Source organism: Diospyros lotus, chromosome 1, assembly GCF_014633365.1.
Source record: "Diospyros lotus cultivar Yz01 chromosome 1, ASM1463336v1, whole genome shotgun sequence".
Taxonomy (NCBI): Eukaryota; Viridiplantae; Streptophyta; class Magnoliopsida; order Ericales; family Ebenaceae; genus Diospyros; species Diospyros lotus.
This window is the reverse complement of record NC_068338.1, coordinates 22,954,588-22,976,920: the sequence shown is the minus strand read 5'-3', so window position 1 is coordinate 22,976,920 and position 22,333 is coordinate 22,954,588. Positions and strand designations below refer to the sequence as shown.

At 36.6% G+C, this 22,333-nt stretch overlaps 1 protein-coding gene across 6 annotated transcripts in view; it reads left to right on the top strand.

Moving 5' to 3' along the window:
* The window catches only part of LOC127804460 (DDT domain-containing protein PTM), a 76,095-nt gene extending 54,391 nt beyond the window's left edge, over positions 1 to 21,704 (top strand). For 2 of the 6 annotated variants that reach the window (XM_052341325.1, XM_052341332.1), the window contains exons 10-13: positions 360 to 817; positions 16,128 to 16,156; positions 20,378 to 20,935; positions 21,119 to 21,704. In XM_052341325.1, coding sequence (XP_052197285.1) covers positions 360 to 817; positions 16,128 to 16,156; positions 20,378 to 20,935; positions 21,119 to 21,414 — 1,341 coding nt within the window. In that variant the 3' untranslated portion in view covers positions 21,415 to 21,704. Of the gene's footprint in view, positions 1 to 359; positions 818 to 7,137; positions 7,212 to 15,012; positions 15,122 to 16,127; positions 16,157 to 20,377; positions 20,936 to 21,118 lie in introns of those variants that run through there. The other 4 variants (XM_052341335.1, XM_052341339.1, XM_052341343.1 and 1 more) reach the window with 4 other exon arrangements.
* The last annotated feature ends 629 nt before the right edge of the window (positions 21,705 to 22,333 follow it).

Genomic DNA, 22,333 nt, shown 5'->3' with positions numbered 1-22,333 from the left:
CTCCTAATTTTTCACTTTGCATGTTTAGTTGTGGCATTTCCCTCCCTGGCCTACCTACCCCTGTGGGTACCAGCTTGGCTTGCACAAGGTGCATGCTGAGGTTGGCCAAGGTCTAAATTGAAGAGCAATCAGAATTTTCCATCACTTGGTTTCCACTTGCCTTCTATTTCCAATATATGGCATAGATGGTCCACTTGAATCCTGAATAGCTTTTCATAGATCATGCTCTAGTAATTAATTGTGCACATTGCCTATTTGAACTTTTTAGCCACAAGTTTTCATGTCTGCACATGAGATTTGGTAGATATTTCTGTGGAATTTTTAAGTTTCCATTCCTTTTGATTTTATAATCTTTTCAGGTGAGAGAACTCGACGCAAACATTAGATGGGATGACATTGAAAATACTAATATTCTTTCAAAGCTGGTCCAATTTAGAAAATCAGTGAGACCCTTCAAGAATGTAAGAATCCGTCAGAAATGCATCGAAGGAACAGTGTTGAAATATCTTCTAGATTTTGGCAAGAGAAGAATGATCCCTGATGTCGTTGTGTCTCATGGATCTATGGTTGAAGAATCCTCTAGTGGAAGGAAAAAATATTGGCTGGAAGAATCTCTTGTTCCTTTGCATCTCTTGAAAGCTTTTGAAGAGGAGAGAATAGCTTACACATCTAACAAGGTGAGCTCTGGGAAACTTAATGGGAGTGGCAGACTAACAAAGAAAATCTCGAAGAAAGGAGGATTCGAATACCTTTTCTCTAAAGCAGAAACATTCAAGTATTATCAGTGTGCACACTGTAAGAAAGATGTTTTGATCAGGTACCAAATCACTATTTTGTCCAATAGAATTATATTCATATTGGTGCATACTACTGCTGATCCTGCCTAGTGGCGTTAAGGCTTGCGATTGTTGTGTTTTTTTACCTGTAAATACTTCTCAGGGTTCTGGTCTTTGGCAGACAGTTCTCTACTCCAAATTTGACAGTTATGTTATTATTGGCTTATGGCTATTTGATCAATCATAACTTTGAAAAAGTTACTGGTTTAAATTTTTAGTGGCATGTGGTATGAAGGTGAACTTTTTTATGTTGAATCATGCTTCTCCTATGGTTGGAAATTTGTTTTATAATTAGTCTGTTTACACTAAGAAGGTCGCCTGAATCTCCCTTTTAGATACCTGGTGGGGACCTGCAATGCTCACCTAAGCCTTTATCTGAAGCCTACTATGGATGCTTTGTTACAATGCATGTGAAACCTCAGGTTCGCTCAATATTCTCAGCCCATCTGCCAAAGCCTCATTGGTTCTGTGGACACTTAACAGGCTCGTCTTGATCCCCTAGGGAAAATACCTTTCTAGGCTTTTGTTCATTTTTCCTTAATAACATTGAGCTGTTCCCTTAAACAAATGTTATTTTTTTTTTTCTGAATTACGAATTTTCCCCAAGAGTTTCAGAAATACCAAACATGTTTCCTCTTGACCCAATATGGATGCCGTGCGTGCTGCAAGCTTATTGATCCTAGATCGTTTATTGAGTACAAAAACTTATTTTTAAAATTAAGCAATGATGTGAGTTATAATTGTCAAATAGTTGGATGTAAGATCTTTTCATTTTGGAAATATAATTTTTCAAATCTAGTGCATAATTATAACATATTACCTTTCTTGTGTTGTGATATTATCTAGTACAAATTTCATTTCTTTTTATTTCTTCAGGAATGAGGATTGTAGTCCAGCCATATTCATTGAGCAGTTTCTATTACTTGGCTTTTTATTTTACACAAGTCAAAGAAAAGGTAAATGTAAAGGAAAAGAAAGCACACATATAACAAATACCTACAGCTGATGCTCCGAGGGGTTTAAGCAATAGTCTGACAGCCTTCTAAGTGTACAATTCAATAGTCCCAAGTCACTCCTAGTAGGTTCAGGGGACAAGATATGAAACCCTGGCCATAAATGTTGGTATTAACTGATCTTGGATTACCTGACCAAGCTTTTTAGTGGATTATTAAACATTCAAAGTGTAATATTTTACACACTCTGATTTTTTCTCTTTTCTTTGAAGTATGTGCAATATTCCCAAAACACCCCAGTAGATGTAGGATACAAGATTCGAACCCCTAACTAGAGATGTTGGTATTAATATGCCTTGGACTTCTTGGCCAACCAACTTGGTGGATTAACTAATGTTCAAAATGTATAATTAACATTCTCAGATTTTTTGTTCTATTGACGTGTATGCAATAAACCCAAATCAACCTTAGTAGGCACAAGGACAAGATTTGAACCACTACCTATAGATGTTGGTATTAATAGGTTTTGGACCACTTAGACAGCCACCTAGGTGAATTGTTTGTAGAAAATCATGTGATCACAATTTTGTATTTAAGTGTACGGTTATTTTTTTTTTATTCTCTAGGTGACTGTTTTTTTCCTTAACCGAATCAATTTTTCCCTTCCTTAATTGACTCCATATGGGTGGATTCTCCTTTGTATTTTCTATATATATGTATGTCCTATCAAATGAAATGTGGGAGAATTTTTTCTGTCCAACTATAACATGGTATTAGAGTAGTGAGACGAAGAGTTCAAGGGGGAGGGGGGGGAGAGCAGCGAAGATTGTGAAGTTCTCTGCCATTATCATCCACCTCCCATCTCCTTCATCTTTGATCATATCCTTCATTTTTGTCTACCATCGCCATAGCCACAGTCACAACCGTCTTTGTTGCCTTTAACCTCAAACACAACTATTAAAGTCATGTTGAGAGAGAAGATGCCTTTTGGTCATGGACTAAGATCTAGATCAAGAAACCTGTTCTCTCAGCCCTTCAAGAGGAAGGGGACGATCCTACTGTCGACGTACCTTAGGGCTTACCGCATCGGAGACTACGTCGGCATCAAGGTTAACAGGGCCGTCCACGAGGGCATGCCCCACAAGTTCTACCATGGTCGGACCGACCATGTCTAGAACATCACCAAGCACGTGGGTAACAGGATAATCAGGAAGTCGAAATTCCATCATCATCAGAGAAGATGAAAGGGCGCAACATAGGGGCATCGAAGATGGTAGATGCAGGCGGTTGGTTGCAAACAGATGGTCGCTCACAAGAGAGAAGGCAAAGAAGATTGCCATTGACTGGGAGCTGGTGGTGCTACATAAGTCAAGGCCCAAGTCGCAGTACCTGTAGGATCCAAAGGCAGTGAACCAGGCTCTGAGGTCCAACGGACAGGTTTAGACGATGAAGAAGTTTCATGTCAAGGCATTTTCCAGCATTTGCAAACACCTAAGAAGGTAATTCACAAGGACTTGGCCAAAAAACCTCAAAGTTTTTGAAACAATCTTCCTGTCACGGATGAGTTAAACAACGGGTATGGCAAGTTGTCCTTTTTTTTTTTTAGAGGTTGCTGCTTTAGCTTTTATTGTGGCTTCATCTTATTTTAGTTGTAAGGGTTATTGCTTCAGCCCAAGTGTAAAAATCATTGTAAGGGTTATTGCTTCAATCCACATGTAAAAAGCATTGTAAGGGTTATTACTTGTTCCCGTGTAAAAGCATAGAGTGGTTATAGCTGAACCCGTCAAAAGCTACTATTGTAAAAGAGGATAGTGCTCACCTCTCATAAAAGGCACTTGATAGGAAATTTCATCCTCCACAAGATGGCACAAGAGAATGCCCCAAAGGAGATGTATTCCAACCCTGAAGACACATCATGTCGGAGTAAATTTCATCCTCCATGAGACGACACAAGAAGTCTAAGATGCTGCAAAGGATAGTTATTTCGACACTGAGAACATAGAAGAGGCATTGTCAAGGAGATCTCTCAATTATCCAATATCTTAGTCGTCTAACTAGATATTGGTAAATATTGGTAGCAATTCAACATATTCAAAGTATCCTAAATAGACAAACACTTCATAAGAAAAATTGAAAGTGGACAAGGATCTACCAAAGACCCAGTTTGAAGATGTGAAGATCTAAGCTGGGCTTCCTAATATTTATAACCCAGCTTGAGGGGGCATGTAGAAAATCATGTGATTACAATTTTGTATTTAGGTGTACAGTTTTTTTTCATCTCTAGGTGACAGTTTTTGTCCTTAACTGAATCAGTTTTTACCTTCCTTAGCCAACTCCATATGGGTGGTTTGTCCCTTGTATTTTCTATATATATGTATGTCCTATCAAATGAAATGTGGGAGAGGTTTTCCTGTCCAACTACAACATTATTTAATGTGCAAAACTGTAAATTACTATGTTACACCAAAATATGATTTTTCCAAAAGAAATCCATTTGATCACCATGTGATGTCACTCAACCTCCTATCTGTCTAATCATTTGATCATGTGTTTCTTAAAAGAATTGTATAGGCCTTCCTATTGACCTTATAAAGCTATAGAAACATTTCCATAATTGATTTAGGTGATTTTTACTGGAGTAAGGCATCCTAGTATGTTATCACAATGTGTGTAGTTTATAGAGGAAAGATAAGACCTAAAAGAATATAGTGGAACCATTCAAGATTCAATGAGTGCTAATGTAGCAAACAAATGTATGCATTCTTGAGTTTGCTGTTTTATTATCTAACATAAATATTAAACCTATTGTATTTATGTTTATTTTACTTTACTGTGTAGTACATTACATAGAAGGTGCCTAATACTGGTGCAACTGATTTATGCATATGCGAACTATACTGACCCAAAAATCCGAGAAACCTAATCAACTTCCTATATATTGAAAGGGAATACTATTCCTTGGAAATAGTCATTTTGCAACTCCAATATATCATTAGTGTATTGATGTCTATGTTACATGATTTTTTTTTTTTTGAAATTCAAATATATACATCCAATGAACATATCTACATATTCATGTTGATTGAATAGTCAATCAACATATTTAAATATATACACACAATAGATGTTGATTGTAGAAATCTAATGGATTCTAATATTTCAATATTAGTTATTGTTGAAGTTTACGAAATATAGCCTGCGTGATAATTACTTTACCTCTTGTTATTGTAATAACCAACTTTTTATTTGGAGTTCAAACACTCAGAAAGATTAATCTTGAAGGTGACTCTTTAAATTCTTATAAAGAATCACTTTAAAATTTTCCCAAGCTGAACAAAATATTTATTGGAATGGCATCATTCTTGCATCTTGATGGGAATCTTAGGTACCCTAAATGGTTTTGAGATTTGGAAAAGAGGGAAGGAATGGCATATTTTTTACCCTGAAGGTTGTAAAAGGAAAAAAAGGTAACCTTGGTGCATGAGGCTCGCGCATTGCAGCTTTTGGGGAAGGTCAATTGCACACGGCCTTTTCCTGAATTGAATTTGTGGCCTCCATATGGCAATGGAGCAACCTACTGTTGTGCCTGGCTCACCTTCACCCTAAAGGTTGTGGAAGCATAATTTGGAGATCACCATGAAAGGTGGTACAAGTTCCTTTTTGGTTAGCTTGCTCAACTAATAAATCAAACGTCACATAAGTTCCTTCTAGCTTGTAGATTTTCTATGATTGCATTTGCACAAGTCCCTTCCTGCTTATACAGATTTCCTATTATCTTGTATGCTCCACAAGATCAATTTATTTTTACTTGCCCTTTCTAGTTATTTTCTATTTTTAGGTTGCTAAAGTCCAAGAATTGATCCCTCACAAACCATATCCAATGAAGTCATTTTCTTTTCTTTTCTTTTCTTTTTTTGGTGGGGCAGGGGCATTCTGATTGGGTTGAATTATGAATTTATGATTGGGTTGATTTTCTTTTCTTTTCCTCTTTTGGTAGTCCAATCCAATTTCCCATCTTGGTTGTCCATTGCAGTTTCCATTTTCAAAAGCATTACTTTTGTTTTCTTAATTTTCCCTAAACTATACTTTGTTGGTTGAATGTGAATACATGTGACGGAGAGAGAAAAGAAAGGTTGTTTGTGGGAGGTAGCTAATGTTTTGGAAGTCAAGAGCTTCCAATTATTGGGGAATGGACTGACAATGTCTCCTTAAAACATTTGGATTTATTGAATCAAGTTAGAAATAGGAAAGTGAGGCTTATATTATAACTCATTTTGATTGGATATACCTTTGTGATGAAACTTTGTGGATTAAGGAATAAACTAATGTTGCATTAAAAGTACAAATCAAGTAGGAAAAAATTTCAATTCTATCAGCCTGAAAAATAATGCAGATCATTTTTCAAAAATAATTTGAACACTACATAAAATCAACATTTGTAGGGAGAGTCGAGTATGGTGTGGGTGGCACAGCCAAACTCTTCAGGCATGTTTAGAAATGTGTTTGATACTATTACCATATGTTCTACTTATAAAAAATAAAAAAAAGGCATATGTTCTAAATTGAAAGTGAAATACCCAGAATTTGATAGAGATTATTATTTTAGGATTTAATTGTTTAGGAATTTACTTTACCTAAAAATGGAACTTATTTTAGCTTGGCTTTGTCTCCTATTGGATCTCTTTCCTTCTTGTATGTATTTACGGGGGTAAATAGATGTCTAAGTAGAGGATTCTAAGGATCTGTTTCAAAAAATTTGTCTGTTGATATAAAGTATATCTCATACTAATGTAAAGTATGATACTTCTAATATTGGAAAATAATATGGTCCAAAAAATGAAGTGTGGTGAGAAAGGAACTCATTTTGGCATGCGTTGCACTCGCAGCTTAAAGTAGCTTCATCATCCTTATACAAAGTAATGAATATAAATATTTGGTTTCTATAGATTAATTTATTGAGAAGTGTTTCTCGTTTGAGATAAATATTTTCTAATAAAGTGTATGGTGTAGTCCCTCAGAGTTTGTTGCATTGATGTGTTGGTGGTTATCAAATTTGTATGACTTGTATGGATGTGTGCTATATAGGTTAGGCGCACAATAAAACTATAATAGATGAGGCTTTCCTTGCAACATCTATTTAGGTGGAATCTTGTCTATGAAATTGAAATTTCTCCTGTGGTTGCTACCAGTCTTGGTAATGACACTTTTTTTGTGTGCTTAGAATGGCATTCTTGTGTGTATATCTGCTTTAGTTAGATGCAGGTAATGTTTCACTATATAGCAATATTTGGTTTAGTGTTTAATCTTTGGAAGGAGTTGTTCCAAATCTTTTGCACTTCCTTTTACAGTTCAGGTTATAAGTTGGTGAAGTATTGCATTGTTGAAGCCAATTAACTTCCAGAAAGCCTTTCCACAAGGTTGGAGGTGTTTTACCTCACTTTCAAATTTAGTGCTTTATAGATAAAAATAGGTGTCTATATCCTAAATAGTATAAAACATCTAACAATGTGAGGCTGAAAGTGTGAGTATTCCTGACATGGTACTTGAAATTGTTTTGCCTAGAATCAAATCCTAGATCGGAGTCACCATTTGACAGGAATCACCTATTTTCATTTTATAAAGATCTAACTAAATCTCAGGAGGAAGAATGTTATGGTTCATTAATGAATTGCCATCATATGACGAAATGGGCTTACAATTTTAATACCATCCTTTTATTATCTTTTGTTCTTCTTTCTTTTCCCCCTGTTCTAGTACTGCCATTGTTGTTATTGTTCTTTTCTTTCATATTTTACTATCCTGACATATTTATTGGTATTGGTTTTATTTTATGGCTTACCATGTTGAATATCATTGAACTGTGGTTGGAGCGTGCATAATTTAAATAACTCTTGTTCTATGTTGCTACTACATCGAATCAATTTGATGATCATACTAATAAAGTAACCATAATATTTTAATTCCTGACATTAGTTATTTTTATTATTGTCATTGTATTATCATTGGAAGGTGGTGCCCCTGATTATATGTCAAGGTTTTATGTTCCATTTAGCTACAGGAAACAGTAATAAGACCTCTAGTTCAAGTAATTAAATGCAACTGGTTGACAATGGAATGTAGTTAATTTGCACCATCTTTGTGGTCATGAATATTTAGCCACTAAGTTGAATTGTTCTGGTAGTTGGATTGTTGCAAACTGTTGTTGCTCAGAACTTTTCTTTTCTCTGGATTCTCTGGTAGATTCCTTTTCCTTGCTTATTGTCTTTTTAATCATTGGGCATTTGCTTGCATGGCATGGATTTGGTATTTTCCTCAATCCCAATCAAGTATTTGGACCTCAACAAATTTTGGATTTACATTAATGTGACTGTGTCACACTAATATTGACTAACAAAATGACTGTTCCATCACCATCACCATCTGATATCTTTTTCCCTTGAGTGACCAGTTCTCATAGTTGGTTAAGATTTGTTAATATTCCTACTTAGGAAATGTGGTTCTTACTGCTCTATTACTCAGCCTACCTGTTTTAAGAACTTACCTTCATGATATTCTACCACCTGTTAAGATCTCACTATCCTTTCTAGCAAGACTTGGTGGTTTTGGTCTCACTTTTTAATTGGTTTTATCATTTAGTTTTTTGATAATTTAAGTTTTTTATTACAGTTGAACATTTGGGTCACCCCCCCTCCCCCCCTCTCCAAAAAAAACACATGATTTATTTTCAGCTGCTGAAATTTTGAGGTTTATTTTGCATTGAAGTATTATTAGAAATTGAAATTACCAAGCAAAAGTGTAGAAGGCAATTGGGAGATCAAGATGCTGATCTCCAGAAAGCTATCATAAAAGATTATTAGTCTTTTGAAATTTTTACTAATTTATCACCAGGCAACACCACCACCAACCGCAGCTTATCCTAGCCAAATTTGGGTTGATGACATGGTATTCATAATGTTAATTGACTTTTGAAACTCAAAGTGACAATACAAATCCATACAAAACGCAACAAAAATTTTAAGCCAAATGCCCTTCTTGATGCAACCGTCTAGCGAGAGAATGATGAGAAAAAGTTCCAACACTATTTTCATATGGAAAAAAATTTCATAAGATGGCTGTGAATGAAAATAATTGATATGGTTGTGTTCCATCACATGGTTGATATTTTGAAACCAACCAATACAATATGGAACCATGATGAAAAAGATTTAAAAAAAAAAAAATTGACCATATGCCACCATTTTTGAAAATTTTTACTAGAATTCCACCTTCCCCACCACGCAGGGCAAGGGGCCAATGTGACTGGTTTCTCAACACAGAACCGCTTGTGCCACTGGCGGTTTTTGCTTAACACTGACAAAAATGGTTTTTGCTTAACACTGACAAAAATTATCCAAGTGTTGGTGTTATTGATGAAGGCTTAGAGCCGTTTGTGGTACAAGCAGTTATTACTATCATGGTCCTAACGCTGAATACCCAGCAATGAATTCGTGTTTCCTTCTCATTTCCATAGCTTCTTACAGTAGCAGAAGAGGCTTTCGGCCTTTATGTAACCTTTCTTCAGATAGCAATCTGCAGCCATGGAAACTCCTCCATTTTATTGTTATAATTTCTTTCTTGCAGCTGACCTGTATTTATTTTGTTTTCTGCTCCTTTCAATAGCAGCAGCTACCACCTGATTTCTGTTTAAATAGCAACAGCCATCACCCATCAATATATCGGTCTCTTGTGTTCCACTTCCTCATGGGTTCTCAACGAGGAAGCAGCCAATCTTGTCCTTATTCTCGGACAAGATTGGACCAGCAGTGATTGGGTTTGATTGACTGTGATTGATATTGATTTCCTAAACCAAGGATGTACCTTCTAGAAGATAGATTGTATATTTGTTGTATCCTAAGTTTCTTAATTAGATTTGGAAACTTTCTTATTTTTGTTTCTTAGAAACTTCCTAATTTGGAAGGAGGTCTTGTATATATTTTTTTCTAACCCTTCAAGGGAAATAAGATTTGTGAAGCCATTTTTCATGTTTTTCTTGACATGGTATCAGAGCCATAAGATTATAGGCATTGTTTTTTATTTTTCGTGGCCTTCGTCAATCTTCTTTTCAAGACACTATCTAATACTCCAAACCCTATACTAGACTTAGTCGATTCTAGCAATACAATGGAAATTCCATTTGCTAGAACCAATTGTGGAGGATCAGGGGGAGAGTTACAAAACCTTCAAGCAGCTTACCAATTGAATGGTAAGAACTACTTGAAGTGGTCTCAACTAATTTGCATGTTCCTAAAAGAAAAGGGGAGGTTGAGTCACTTATTGGGAACGGGTCCTAAGGAGGGAGATCCAGCGTTTGCAGCATGGGATGAGAAGGATTCCTTGGTGATGTCTTGGTTATGGAACTCCATAGTTCTAGAAATCAGTGATATGGTAATGTTCTTGACAACAACCAAGGACATTTGAGAGGCAATCAAGCTTACCTACTCCACAGTTTGTGATGTAGCACTCTACGAGATAAGTACCAAAGTGGCACCCACAAAACAAGGTTCAAGGACCATTACAGAATATGCTAATCTGTTGCAGACCCTATGGCAAGAGTTAGATCATTACCAATGCTTGTAGATGAAGTGCAGTGAGGATACTGCCTTGCATAAAAGATTTGTGGAGAAGGAAAGGATGTATGACTTCCTAGCCGGCCTCAATATGGACTTTGATGTGGTAAGGGTACAAATCCTCGGTAAGGAGGATTTGCCTTCCTTGAATGAGGTTATTTCCATAGTGTGTGTAGGAGAGAGTAGAAGGGGAGTTATGTTAGAAACTTCCCCGGTGGAAATTTTTGCCTTGGTGTCCATGAATGCTCAAAATCAGAGCAAAGGTCCTAGAGAAGAGAAGAAAGCCGTGGACAAAGATTCTCTATGTTGTACCTACTACAAGAAGCTCCATGGGAGGCTAACCAAAGGAGGACCATCAAGAAGCTAAGGGCAAGGTTAGGTGTGCATGACCAACAGCCACTAGCTCCCTAAATAGAAGGATTCAGAACAAGGAGAGACACTAGAACTAAATAGGGTTGAGATCGAGAGGTTAAGGAATTTCTTGGGATCACTTGACAAGAAGGCTGAGAAAGGTACTTGCTCTCTCGCTCTCACAGGTACTTCTTTCCCTTCTTTTTCCCTACTCGCTTCAGAAATAGTTCACCAAAACTCTTGGATCCTGGACTCTGGAGCCTCTGATCACATGACTCCTTTTTCTCAGTTGTTCACTACCTATAGCCCTTGTTTTAGCTCTAAAAGGATCACCATGGAAAATGGCTCTTTGACCACTATCGCTGGCGGCCCAAGGAGATGTTATACTTAATGAACATCTCACCCTAAAGAATGTCCTTCATGTCCCTAAATTATTTACCAACCTCATATCTATTCAAAAACTCATTTTGGACACTAATTGCAGTGTTGTTTTTCATTCGAATCTATGTGAGATACATGAACAGGGCACGGAGAGGATGATTGGGCTTGCTAGGGCCAGGGCTAGACTTTACTACCTTGAGGAGCCGGGTGAGCAGGAAAAAAGGGAGAAATTTCCTCTAATATCATGCCTAACTCAGTCTAACGAAGACCAATTGTGGTTGCACCATTACCAGCTTGGCCATCTCTCCTTCCAAACTCTTAGGGTGGTGTTTTTAGATTTATCTTGTTTAGGTATTAAAAATCTTCATAGTGCTATATGTGAGTTTGCTAAACACAAGAGGGTATCTTTCCACCATCTAATAAAATTGCTGCTCTACCTTTGTCTTTAATCCACAGTAATGTTTGGGGTCCATCAAGTGTTCTCAATATTTCTGGGGCACGATGGTTTATTATTTTTGTGGATGATTGTAGAAGGGTAGTATGGTTATATCTGTTGAAAACTAAATCTGAGGTAGGCAAAGTATTTCCTATATTCTACAACATGGTTAAGAACCAATTTGGGGTAGAAATAAAAAGGTTTAGGTTTGATAATGCCAAGAATTTTTTCAATCAAAACCTATCTATTTTCTTTCAACAAAAATGCATTATACATGAGTCTTCTTGCCCTTACACTCCTCAACAGAATGGAGTGGTCGAGAGGAAGAATGGCCATCTCCTAGCTGTTATAAGAGCTCTTTTATTCCACCATAATGTTCCTAAACATTATTGGGGAGAAGCAACTCTAACAACCCCCTTCTTAATCAACATACTACCTTCACAAACTCTTGAGTTTCACAATCCAATTCAAATGTTAATCAAACACTTTCCTAATGCTCATGTGTCTAACCACTAGAAACCCAAGATATTCGGGTGTGTCCTATGTTCATGTCCTAATTGCTAACAGAGGAAAATTGGATCCTCGGGCCCTAAAGTGCATATTCATTGGATATTCCCCTACTTAAAAGGGCTATCAGTGCTATCATCCACCCTCTAAGAAGTTCTTTGTGTCAGCTAATGTAACTTTTGCAGAAACCGATCCTTACTTTAGCCATTCCAATTCTCTGGAACAAAACCTAGCTATAGCCAAAGATCAGCCCTTTACTTTTACTGACCCTAAGTTATCTTCCTTCACAATCCCCACAACTACTTTGAAGGAATCACTGGGTATGACATTAGAGGAATCTTCACCAGAGACTCCTCAACCATTGCAGGTGTACTCAAGAAGGAAAAGGCTAGACACAGGGCCTATGCAAGCGTTAACATCCAAGGCAAGCCCTAACCCTGCTCTAGACAACACTGACAATTCAGAAAGTCCTACGGATAAATCACCAGGTAACTCCTTTGATCATTCTTTTATACTTGATGATGAGCCTGTTGAACCTACTGAACCTATACTCGAAGCAAACACCTTTAATAGTGATCTTGATTGGCCTATTGCACTTAGAAAGGGTATTAGAGCCTACACCAAACATCCCTTACACTTGTTTTTATCCTACTCTAAGCTATCATCCCCACACAAAGCTTTCCTTGCCAATCTTCATACCATTCCTATACCCAAAACCTTTTCTGAGGCAGTAGGAAATAAGAATTAGAAGAATGCCATGGAAGCTGAGATGGTAGCTCTAGAAAAAAACCAAACATGGAAGCTTGTGCAGTTACCTAAAGGGAAGCACCCAGTAGGCTGCAAATGGGTGTATATGGTGAAACACAAGTTTTATGGGTCTTTGGATAGATACAAAGCTAGGTTAGTGGCTAAGGGGTATACCCAAGTATATGGGGTAGACTACCTAGATACCTTTGCACCGGTTGCAAAGCTAAATACAGTCAGGGTCCTCCTATCTCTGGAAGCTAATCTAGGGTGGCCACTACAACAATATGATGTTAAAAATGCGTTTCTGCATGGGGAACTAGAAGATGAGGTTTACATGGAAGTACCACCGGGGTATGGCCCAACAACTAAGGAAAAGGTAGTATGCAAACTGAAAAAACCCTATATGGACTAAAATAGTCCCCAAGGGCCTGGTTTGGCCAGCTTACAAACGTAATGCTTGGCATGGGCTATAAGCAGAGCCAAGGGATCACACACTATTTATCCATCACTCAGCCATAGGGGGAGTGACAGTTCTCATAGTGTATGTGGATGATATTGTGGTCACTGACAGTGATGAAGAAGGCATGAGCAAGTTAAAGGAGCATTTGCTAAAAATTTGAAATTAAGGATTTGGGGAGATTGAAATATTTGTTGGGCATAAAAGTGGCACATTCAAAAGAATGAGTATTTATTTCTCAGCAAAAGTATATAGTGGATCTCCTAACTGAAATTGGAATGCTTGGTTGCAAGGCAGTGGACACACCCATTGAACCAAATCACAAATTGGGGGAAGCTCTAGAAGACATCATAGTTGATAAAAGGTCCTATCAAAGGTTGGTTGGGAAATTAATTTACCTTACTCATACTCGGCCAGATATTGCCTATGCAGTGGGAGTTGTCAGCCAATTCATGCACAACCCCAAGGAGGTTCACCTAAGGGCAATGTTTAAGAAGGGAGAGGCTATGTCACTTGAAGCCTACACAGATGTTGACCATACAGGATCCCTTATGGATAGGAGGTCCACATCAAGCTATTGTACCTTTTTAGGAGGAAATTTGGTGACATGGAGAAGCAAAAAGCAAAGTGTAGTGGAGGTCTATGGCACTAGGAATGTGTGAGCTGTTGTGGCTGGAAATATTACTAGATGATCTCAAGATTGAGTGGACAACACCTATGAAGCTTTATTGTGATAATAAATTAGCAATCAACATTGCTCATAATCTAGTCCAACATGACAGAACAAAGCATGTTGAAGTGGATAGACATTTCATTAAGGAGAAACTGGATAGTGGCCTAATTTGTAGCCCTTATATCTCCCCAAGTGACCAATTGGCAGATGTGTTGACTAAAGAGCTTCCTGCAGTTGGTTTTCACAGATTAATGAGCAAGATTGGGATGTATAGTATCCACTCCCAATCTTGAGGGGGAGTGTCAACGAGGAAGCAGCCAATCTTGTCCTTATACTCGGACAAGATTGGACCAGCAGTGATTGGGTTTGATTGACAGTGATTGATATTGGTTTCCTAAACCAAGGATGTATCTTCTAGAAGATAGATTGTTGTATCCTAAGTTTTCTAATTAGATTTGGAAAAAACTTCATAATCTGATAGGAGGTTGATAGGCCGCCGGTGCACTGAACCTATCAAAGACGCCACAAGCAGTAGAAGGCATGAAGATTAGAGTAAGGGGTTAGCACATGCAGGTGTAACAACCAGCATGCGCGCATGGGAGGGGTAGAATTGTAATCCACATGCTAAGGGAATAATCAGCATGTGCAAGGGGAATTCAGTTAGAAAGGTGGTGAGGAGAGGTATAAATAAGAGGGGAGAAGAGAGAGAAGATAGCTGGTTTTTTTTATAGAAGAATTGGGAGAGCAAGGGCCTCTCGAATGCCCTGAATTGTTCTTATTTCCTTGCTGAAAATCACTGGAAACTATTGATACTTGATTGCTGTTGGATTTCTATTTGGTATCCTATCAGAGGTCTTGTATATATTTTTATCCAACCCTTCAGGGGAAACAAGATTTGTGAAGCCATTTTTCACATTTTTCTTGACAGTCTCCTCGCAATTTCTGTTATAATTTAGTCTTTTTATAATTGCTGTTACATTGAATGTGTGTGTGTATATTGATGGAAACTTCTCCATTTGGCTGTTTACTTTTTTCCCCTCACTATGATCTCACAATCCACTCCAGGAAGGAAACAAACTTTCCTTGTAAACAAGATGAGAAAATGAAAGGAAGCACAATCCACTCAGAACCCAAAAGGGAGTTTCCAGGAACAAAAAGGAGACAAGAAGATAAGGTAAATGTCACTCCCAAAAGAGGAAAACCTATCCAAAGCTTTTCTGAGGTCTGCAGATATGCAGAGAGATGGGCAATGAAAATTATCTTGGACGATAGGAAAAATATGCCAGAATCCCTAGAAAGAATTTTCCAGGGAACTAGACAGAAAAAGATAAAAGCTATTCTGCGTGAAAATCATGACAGAGAACAACAATAAATTCTATGTTGCTGCAATTTGTAGTTGAAACTTGAGAAGGAAGCCAAGACAGTAGTAATCTCTTGTATCATAAGTAGCTCTAAACCTTCATTAATAACACTAACATTTGAAGGATTTTTGCCTAAGCGTTCAGCAAGAACCACCTGTGGTGCAGGTGATTTCATGTTGACAAACCAGCCACACTGGCCTCTTATTTAGCATGGCATCCCAGGCAGTGGGGAAGATGGTTTTTCAATAAAAATTTTCAATAGGGTGGCATTTGGTCATTTTTTTTTTTCTAAAAAGTGGTAAATTAGTGAAAAATTCTAGTCTTTTGAAGTAGGTAAAGTTTGAGGCAAGCTTTCCAAACTTACTATGAGGGAAGAGTTATTTACAGATGGCCACTATGCTAGAATTGTGCTTCTTTGGATTTATTTAGCTATGATGAAGTGTCACTAAGTGGTAACATTCAGTGCTGCACAAATGATGTGATCAGGAGACACAGAACTTTTTATATGAGATTTCATAGTACAGTTGAACACAGCTATATAATTCTTTATCTGGTAGCTGTCTTGTTGCTTGTTTAGATATCTAAACTAGTGAGTCTAGTAGCTTTGCTGGCTTTTGTACTCCTACAGTGCATGTGTGCCATTTCTTTGTTTGCTACAATGAACCTCTATTTATACACAAGGAATGCTGAGTAGAGTTAAGAGTATATATGTAATTCTACCACTTCTGCAGATAATAAAATGAAGCTTGATTTATGTTTTGTTGACCCTTTTAAACTAATTGCAAGTTTCTAATTTGTTTTCTTTTCCTCCATTTGCAGGGAAGCAGTGAACTGCCAGTATTGTAAAGGTACATACTTGATTTAAAAGGAAAGTGTTTTCAAGTTTTGCATCTTGAATCCCCCCCCCCCCCTCCCTCCCACGTGTGTGTTCTTGCTTTATTGCAACCAATTTATTGGTGACGAATTCATTGCTAAGAAGGTTGATTACTTGGCCAAACCATCTCATAAATGTTGTGCCCAATCAGTAAAAGCTAGTTTTGTTGCATGCTTGTCTTATCTAGAATTAAGTCTTAAGTTTGTGTTTGTTGGTCAGTCATAAGCCAGGATTGATTCTGATTTGACCCAGCTGTAGTGTCCAAGGTTGTTTTACCTTGAGGAATGTACGAAAAACTTGAGTTTGAAACATAGTATGGGGAAATTGGCAAGGTTCTCTTAAAATTTTGATTTTCTTTTTAGTAGTAGAAAAAAGCCACACCAATTAGTTGTATGATGCATGATTGGCTTGAGTGTTAGTTTGCAGGAGACTTGTACTGCATATTTATTTCGTTCTTCGCTCCTTTTTCATTTTTCCTATGTTTGTATTTTGTTTCTTGTTGTCTCATTGGCTTTATTGTCCTGATCTCTACTATTAATTTGTTTTCATTTTATAGGGGGTCCATTTTTTTAAAAGCATACTAACAATTTGAGTTTTTAGGTAAGTTAGTGGTTAAAAATTTAGTAGGATGCCAGATTAGAAAAGGATTTTGTCTTTAAAACTCACTACAAACTCAATGTTTTAATAGTTCCTCATGTTTCACCAATTACAAAGGAAAGCTTGGCCTCACATGAGGAAGTGTGTTGTCCTTAGAGTATTAATTCTCATCATTATCATCAACTGCACCTTTTTTAACCAAGTTAGGGTCAGTAGCATAGCATTCATAATGTCAATTCACTTCTAAAAATCACTTCTTTTTTTTTTTGATCACTTCTAAAAATCACATTGACAATACAAATCCATGCAAAAGAACAATGTGGTAAAATTTTATGCCTGACAACACACTTCTTAATGCAACCCTCTAGCAAATGAATGATGAGATGAAGTCCCAACACCATTTTCTTTTAATACTAAAGCAAATATATATATATATATGTACCAATTTCTTTAACAGCTTTAAGTTCTTAAAATGTGATGTTGGATAATAATTTAGCAAATTCAGTGTTTGATCTTGTGAGGTCAGTTTTTTTTGTTGTTGTTATTCTATGTTGATTTCAGCCTTTTATGTGCTTTACTTTTTTTCAAAAAGTTGATGATGAAGGGAAAAGAACCATTTGGTACATTCATGTTACAAGACCATCTATGTCTAGTTTATTGTTGTTCTTTAGTATATGAACCATTTGTTTTTAATTTGTATGGTATTTCTGCTAAATTGGGATTTTTTTTTCTTGCTAAATAATTGGGAAATTAGTTACAGTTTGGAACATAGGGCATCTGATTTTTCACTTGAATGGTTTTTGGTGACTCGTGTCTATAGGATTAGGCAGTGTTTGTCTGAACTCTTTCATCTATGTTTAGTTATTTCACAGACATTGGCAACCATTATATAGACAACCTTACACTTGTTCACTGGCAAAAGAAAAGAAAGGGGAAAAACAAGTTTCCTGAATATTTTTGGTGTCTTAGACCTCTAGTTGCAACAATTTCTCTTTTTCAATCTGCTTCACATGGTACTTTAAATCATCTGTTGGGACTTAACAAAATCAACTTACATATGCTTTAAGACTAGTGTGGCAATAGTTTTTTTGCAAGAAACTGAGACTGGTTTTAATTTGTATGGGATCTAGCTTCATGCATCTTGCTTCCTTGCCAAACTCATATCCAAATACAGATTGGTGGCTTTAGCAATTAAACCTTTTGGACCAGTTGATTGTTGGTAGGTGTACTAGTTGTTCATCTATCATGATCCAATCCCATATCAGTAGTCTACTGAGGACATCTTGGGTTATATTATTTGATCTCATTAACTCATTAGTCACATGTAGCTAGCACTTTTGGATGAGGACCCATGATGTTATAAATGGTATTAGAGCTAACCCAGGACCATTATCACGTGGGTAAGGGCTAGGAAAATGTTACAAGTCTAACTTGGGGTTAGATTGATTGATACGAAATTCTTGGCCTGGCAAGGATGCGAGGTATTAAAGAAGGGGAGTTTGTCATGACCCAACCCCAAATAGTAGTCTAATGGAAAGGTTTTGGATATATTACTTGGTCCAATGAACCCATAATGGAGAGGTTTTGGGTATAAGTCACCTTTAGCTAGCACTTCTAAGTGAGGATCTGTGGTGTTATATTATCTATTGCAAATCCTTAAGTTATAACTTATACGCCAATAATTTTTGTTGGGTGAGATATCAAAAAAGATCCTAACCTCTAATTTAGTCAAAATGAGCTTTTTCATTTTGAATTCTTTAATTTAAAAAAAAATGTCCAAATAGGATTTGACCCAGCAATGAGAACAGTTAACTAGCAACCTCTCCATGTAGCGAATGATGAACATGGGAGACATAGATCTTATACATTTCAATTTTCTTCTGTTCTCAACCCATGACCTGTATGAGGTTGAAGCTTCCTTTTTAATTTTGAAGTTTCTTTGCAGTAGCTCCTTTCCATGCCTCAATTCATAAGTAGTCTAATGTATATGGTGCCATGTATTTCTTAGAAATATTTTCTTCACAATATTATATTTGAGAATAGGGCATTGCAAATTTTTTTCTTCTGTTTTTAATAACTTTTTCTTGTTAATTATTTAACAAAATGTAACAAGATAGACTTTTTAACTCTTCCCAAGTACTCACAATTCTAATTTGGCCGCCTTGTATTTTTTTTCATATGCTTTATTTATTTATTTATTTGTTGTTCTTTATTTCTTTCTTTCTTCTCTTTTAGGTTCCTTATGTTGTGTTTCCATATTGTACTTGTTGGTTTCACCATGTCAACTAAGTGATGGAACACAACTATATCAATTATCTTCATTCACCACCATCTCATGAAACTTCTTCATATGAAAATGGTTTTGAAACTTCATTTCATCATTACTCCACCAGGGGATATTATCCATTGCCGGTCCTAAACCCGGATAAATGAGGATGGTTGCGTTAGGTAGCCGACAACCAGCGTAAAACCTAGTCGGATCCAAATATGAATTCTAGACAAACTATCTGTTGGGGCATAACCCACATAGAAGTCTAGAATTTACGTAGCCGACCCCACATAGTGGGATAAAGGCTGAATATGTTGTTGTTTTGCTCTTTTAGGTTCCTTGCCTTATGATTGAAAGATAAAAACAATTTTGACCATGCGCTATTTGTTCTCACTTACCACCCTAAACTCTCTTTTGGATATGAGATTCCCTTTTCTATTTTTTTCCCCTTGAAGAGACATTGAGGAGCGGTTTAGTTGTAGAAAATGATCTTCCATTTTCTATCTCTAATTTTCTATAAAATCTCTAGTTTTCATTTTCTATAGAAAATTTGAAAAACGTGTTCAAATGTTAGAAATACATAAAACCAATTTCCAACTTAGAAAATTGGAACATAAAACCAATTTTGTGTAACTTGTGTTAGAGGTGGAGATGATGATTTGGGAAAAAAATTTGGAAAGCCGGATTTTCTAAATCTCCAAATTATTAAGGAAAATTAGAAAACTCATTTTAGGTGTCTTCCAAATTTAGTTTTGGAAACCACATTTTCTAAATCTCCATTTTCTACTTGAAATTTTTTTGTTTTTAAATAAGTTTTCTAATTTTCTGTTTCTGTAGAGTAATTTTATGGAAAACGGTAACTATTTTCCGCAATTGAACAGCCTGAGTCTCTCTCACTCTCTCTCAACAGAAGCGGTTATAACCAAGCAGATCAAAGAATGCTTCTATCAATGGTTGAAACTTTTGAAATGGTCTTGCACTTCGAATCAACATGAACAACTTCTGAAAGTTTTCTTTCTTTCGTTTTCCTTTCTGTAGTTGGTGAACTCCAATATGTTGATTCTTGAGTTGTCAAGCTCCATTTCGTGCTTTTTGGTTGATAGAATTGTATAACAAAGATTAGTTTTCCTATCACGTGATATCAAATATTTGATTCCTTTCTGGACCTGCTGGTTTCATCATTATTGTTTTGATCTGACATTGCATTTTTCTGTATAAGCATACTTGTACATGTTCTGATGAGTTTGAATTTAGCTGTAGCCCTTCAACGGGCCTTTCTAGTTTTTGTTGCCTATGATAATTAATGATGGTTGGAATATGACTTTTCAGGCTTTTTCCATGAGAAACATGTGAGGAAGTTTGCTGGACCAATCCTTGTTGAATGTACATCCATTTGTCATAAGTGTCACATTGGGAATTCTGCAAAGGTTGAGACCAAGAAGAGGATGCCACCCCACCCCAGAATCAGTAAGAAATATGGTAAAGATACAAAAACATCACTGAAGCAGAAGAGTAAAAAAGATACCATAGCGTTAGCTTCGCAATGTTCTCCTAGGAAAATTGAATGTGTGGGTTTGCAAAACAAAAAGCTTGGAGGACTCAAGAAAGGAGAAAGGAAACAAATCAAATCCTTGAAAGTGATATTAAAGAAACCAAAGGAAGGCATCTGGCAGAAGAAAAGAACACCAATGTATCATGCTTATTGGCTCAATGGTCTCTTCTTGTCGAGAAAGCCAAATGATGAGCAAGTTATGTACTTCAAAAGTAGAAACTTTGTTGCCCCATCTAAACAGTTGACTGACATTGTTGATCAACCCAAATGCAGTCTCTGTGGAGAGCTAGAATTTTCATCGACATTAAGCTATGTTGGTTGCGAGATCTGTGGAGGTATCTAACATCCATTTACCTTCTCTTCTTTTTTTTCTTATGGTGGGTTTAGATAACTATATACTTGGCTTTTGAGGCACAAATATTGATCAGCTGTAGGATATCCTGCTAACTTTGGGATTTCTTTCTGTTTTACTATTAATATCTTTCAAATTCTTAACGCTCTTTCCAAATATTTGGCAGAATGGTATCATGGGGATGCTTTTGGGCTTAGCACGGAGAACATCAGTAATCTCATTGGATTTAGGTGCCACAAATGCCGTAACAGGGCATCTCCTAGCTGCCCCCATTTGCACAGAAGGACTAACGATGAGGAGCGAGTGGGCACTTCGAGTGGTATGTCAATGGCTGATTTTGTTGGGGATGCCTCAAACGATATTGCTATCCAGTCTTTTGATGACAAAGAAGCAAAGGTTCCATCTTTTCAAAGGGAAAAAATGCGGAGGAAGATTAGAGTTCCAAGGAGATACCTAGACTGAAATGAATGGGGCTTTGACTTTTTACGCTAGGTACCTAGAGAATCTTAGATTATAAATGAGTGAAGATGAATTGGGAGATCTAAGTATGAAATAAAATAGTCTTAGTTAATTAGTATTAATTAAGAACTTAATTTTTAAAAGAGTAGTCATCCCAAATTATTTACTAAAATAATGTTGGGATGGCACGAGATATTGCATGCATGCAATTTGTGGCCGTGTGGTAGAGGCAAAAATGCTCTTATTAATAGCATTTTTTTTCTTATACAAAAATGCTTCTTTCTGGAGTATTATTTCTTTTATTATATAAGTGTTTCTTATTTAGATTAATTAAATATTGGTCTGAATTAGTCAAACTAATGATTAGCTCATAACATATATGAAATTGTCCATTTTTTAAAGTTAAACATATAAAACTAGTCCCAATTTTTTATTTATACAAAAATTTGGATTGTTTAGTACTAAATTTTTATTATATTATTTTATTTTTTAGACAATTAAATAACAGACACGTTATTTTTAAAATATAGATGTATAACACTAAATTTAAATTTAGAGACGAAAAATTGTAAATGTGACAATTTTCTCTCTCATCTTTCTCTGTCTTAATTATTAAATAAATATTAAAAAAAAATTGTGTTCAACTGGCCTAGAATTTTAGAAATTTCTCCCTTCCCCTCCATCTCTTCCAAGCCAAGCGCTTCCCAATCGGCTTCGAGTTCGTGCAAGTTGCAACTGCCACTCTCAAGTCCGGCAATGGTGCTGCTCCGGCCGCCCCCGATAAGGATCAAACCTTCCCCTATGGAAGATAACACTTCCCTTTAGCCGCCGCGTTATTGGACAGGTCTATCTATCTTCACCATTCTCCCTATTTTCAATGTTAATTGAAGAATGTCCAGTGTTTGTTTCGGTTGCAATTTTC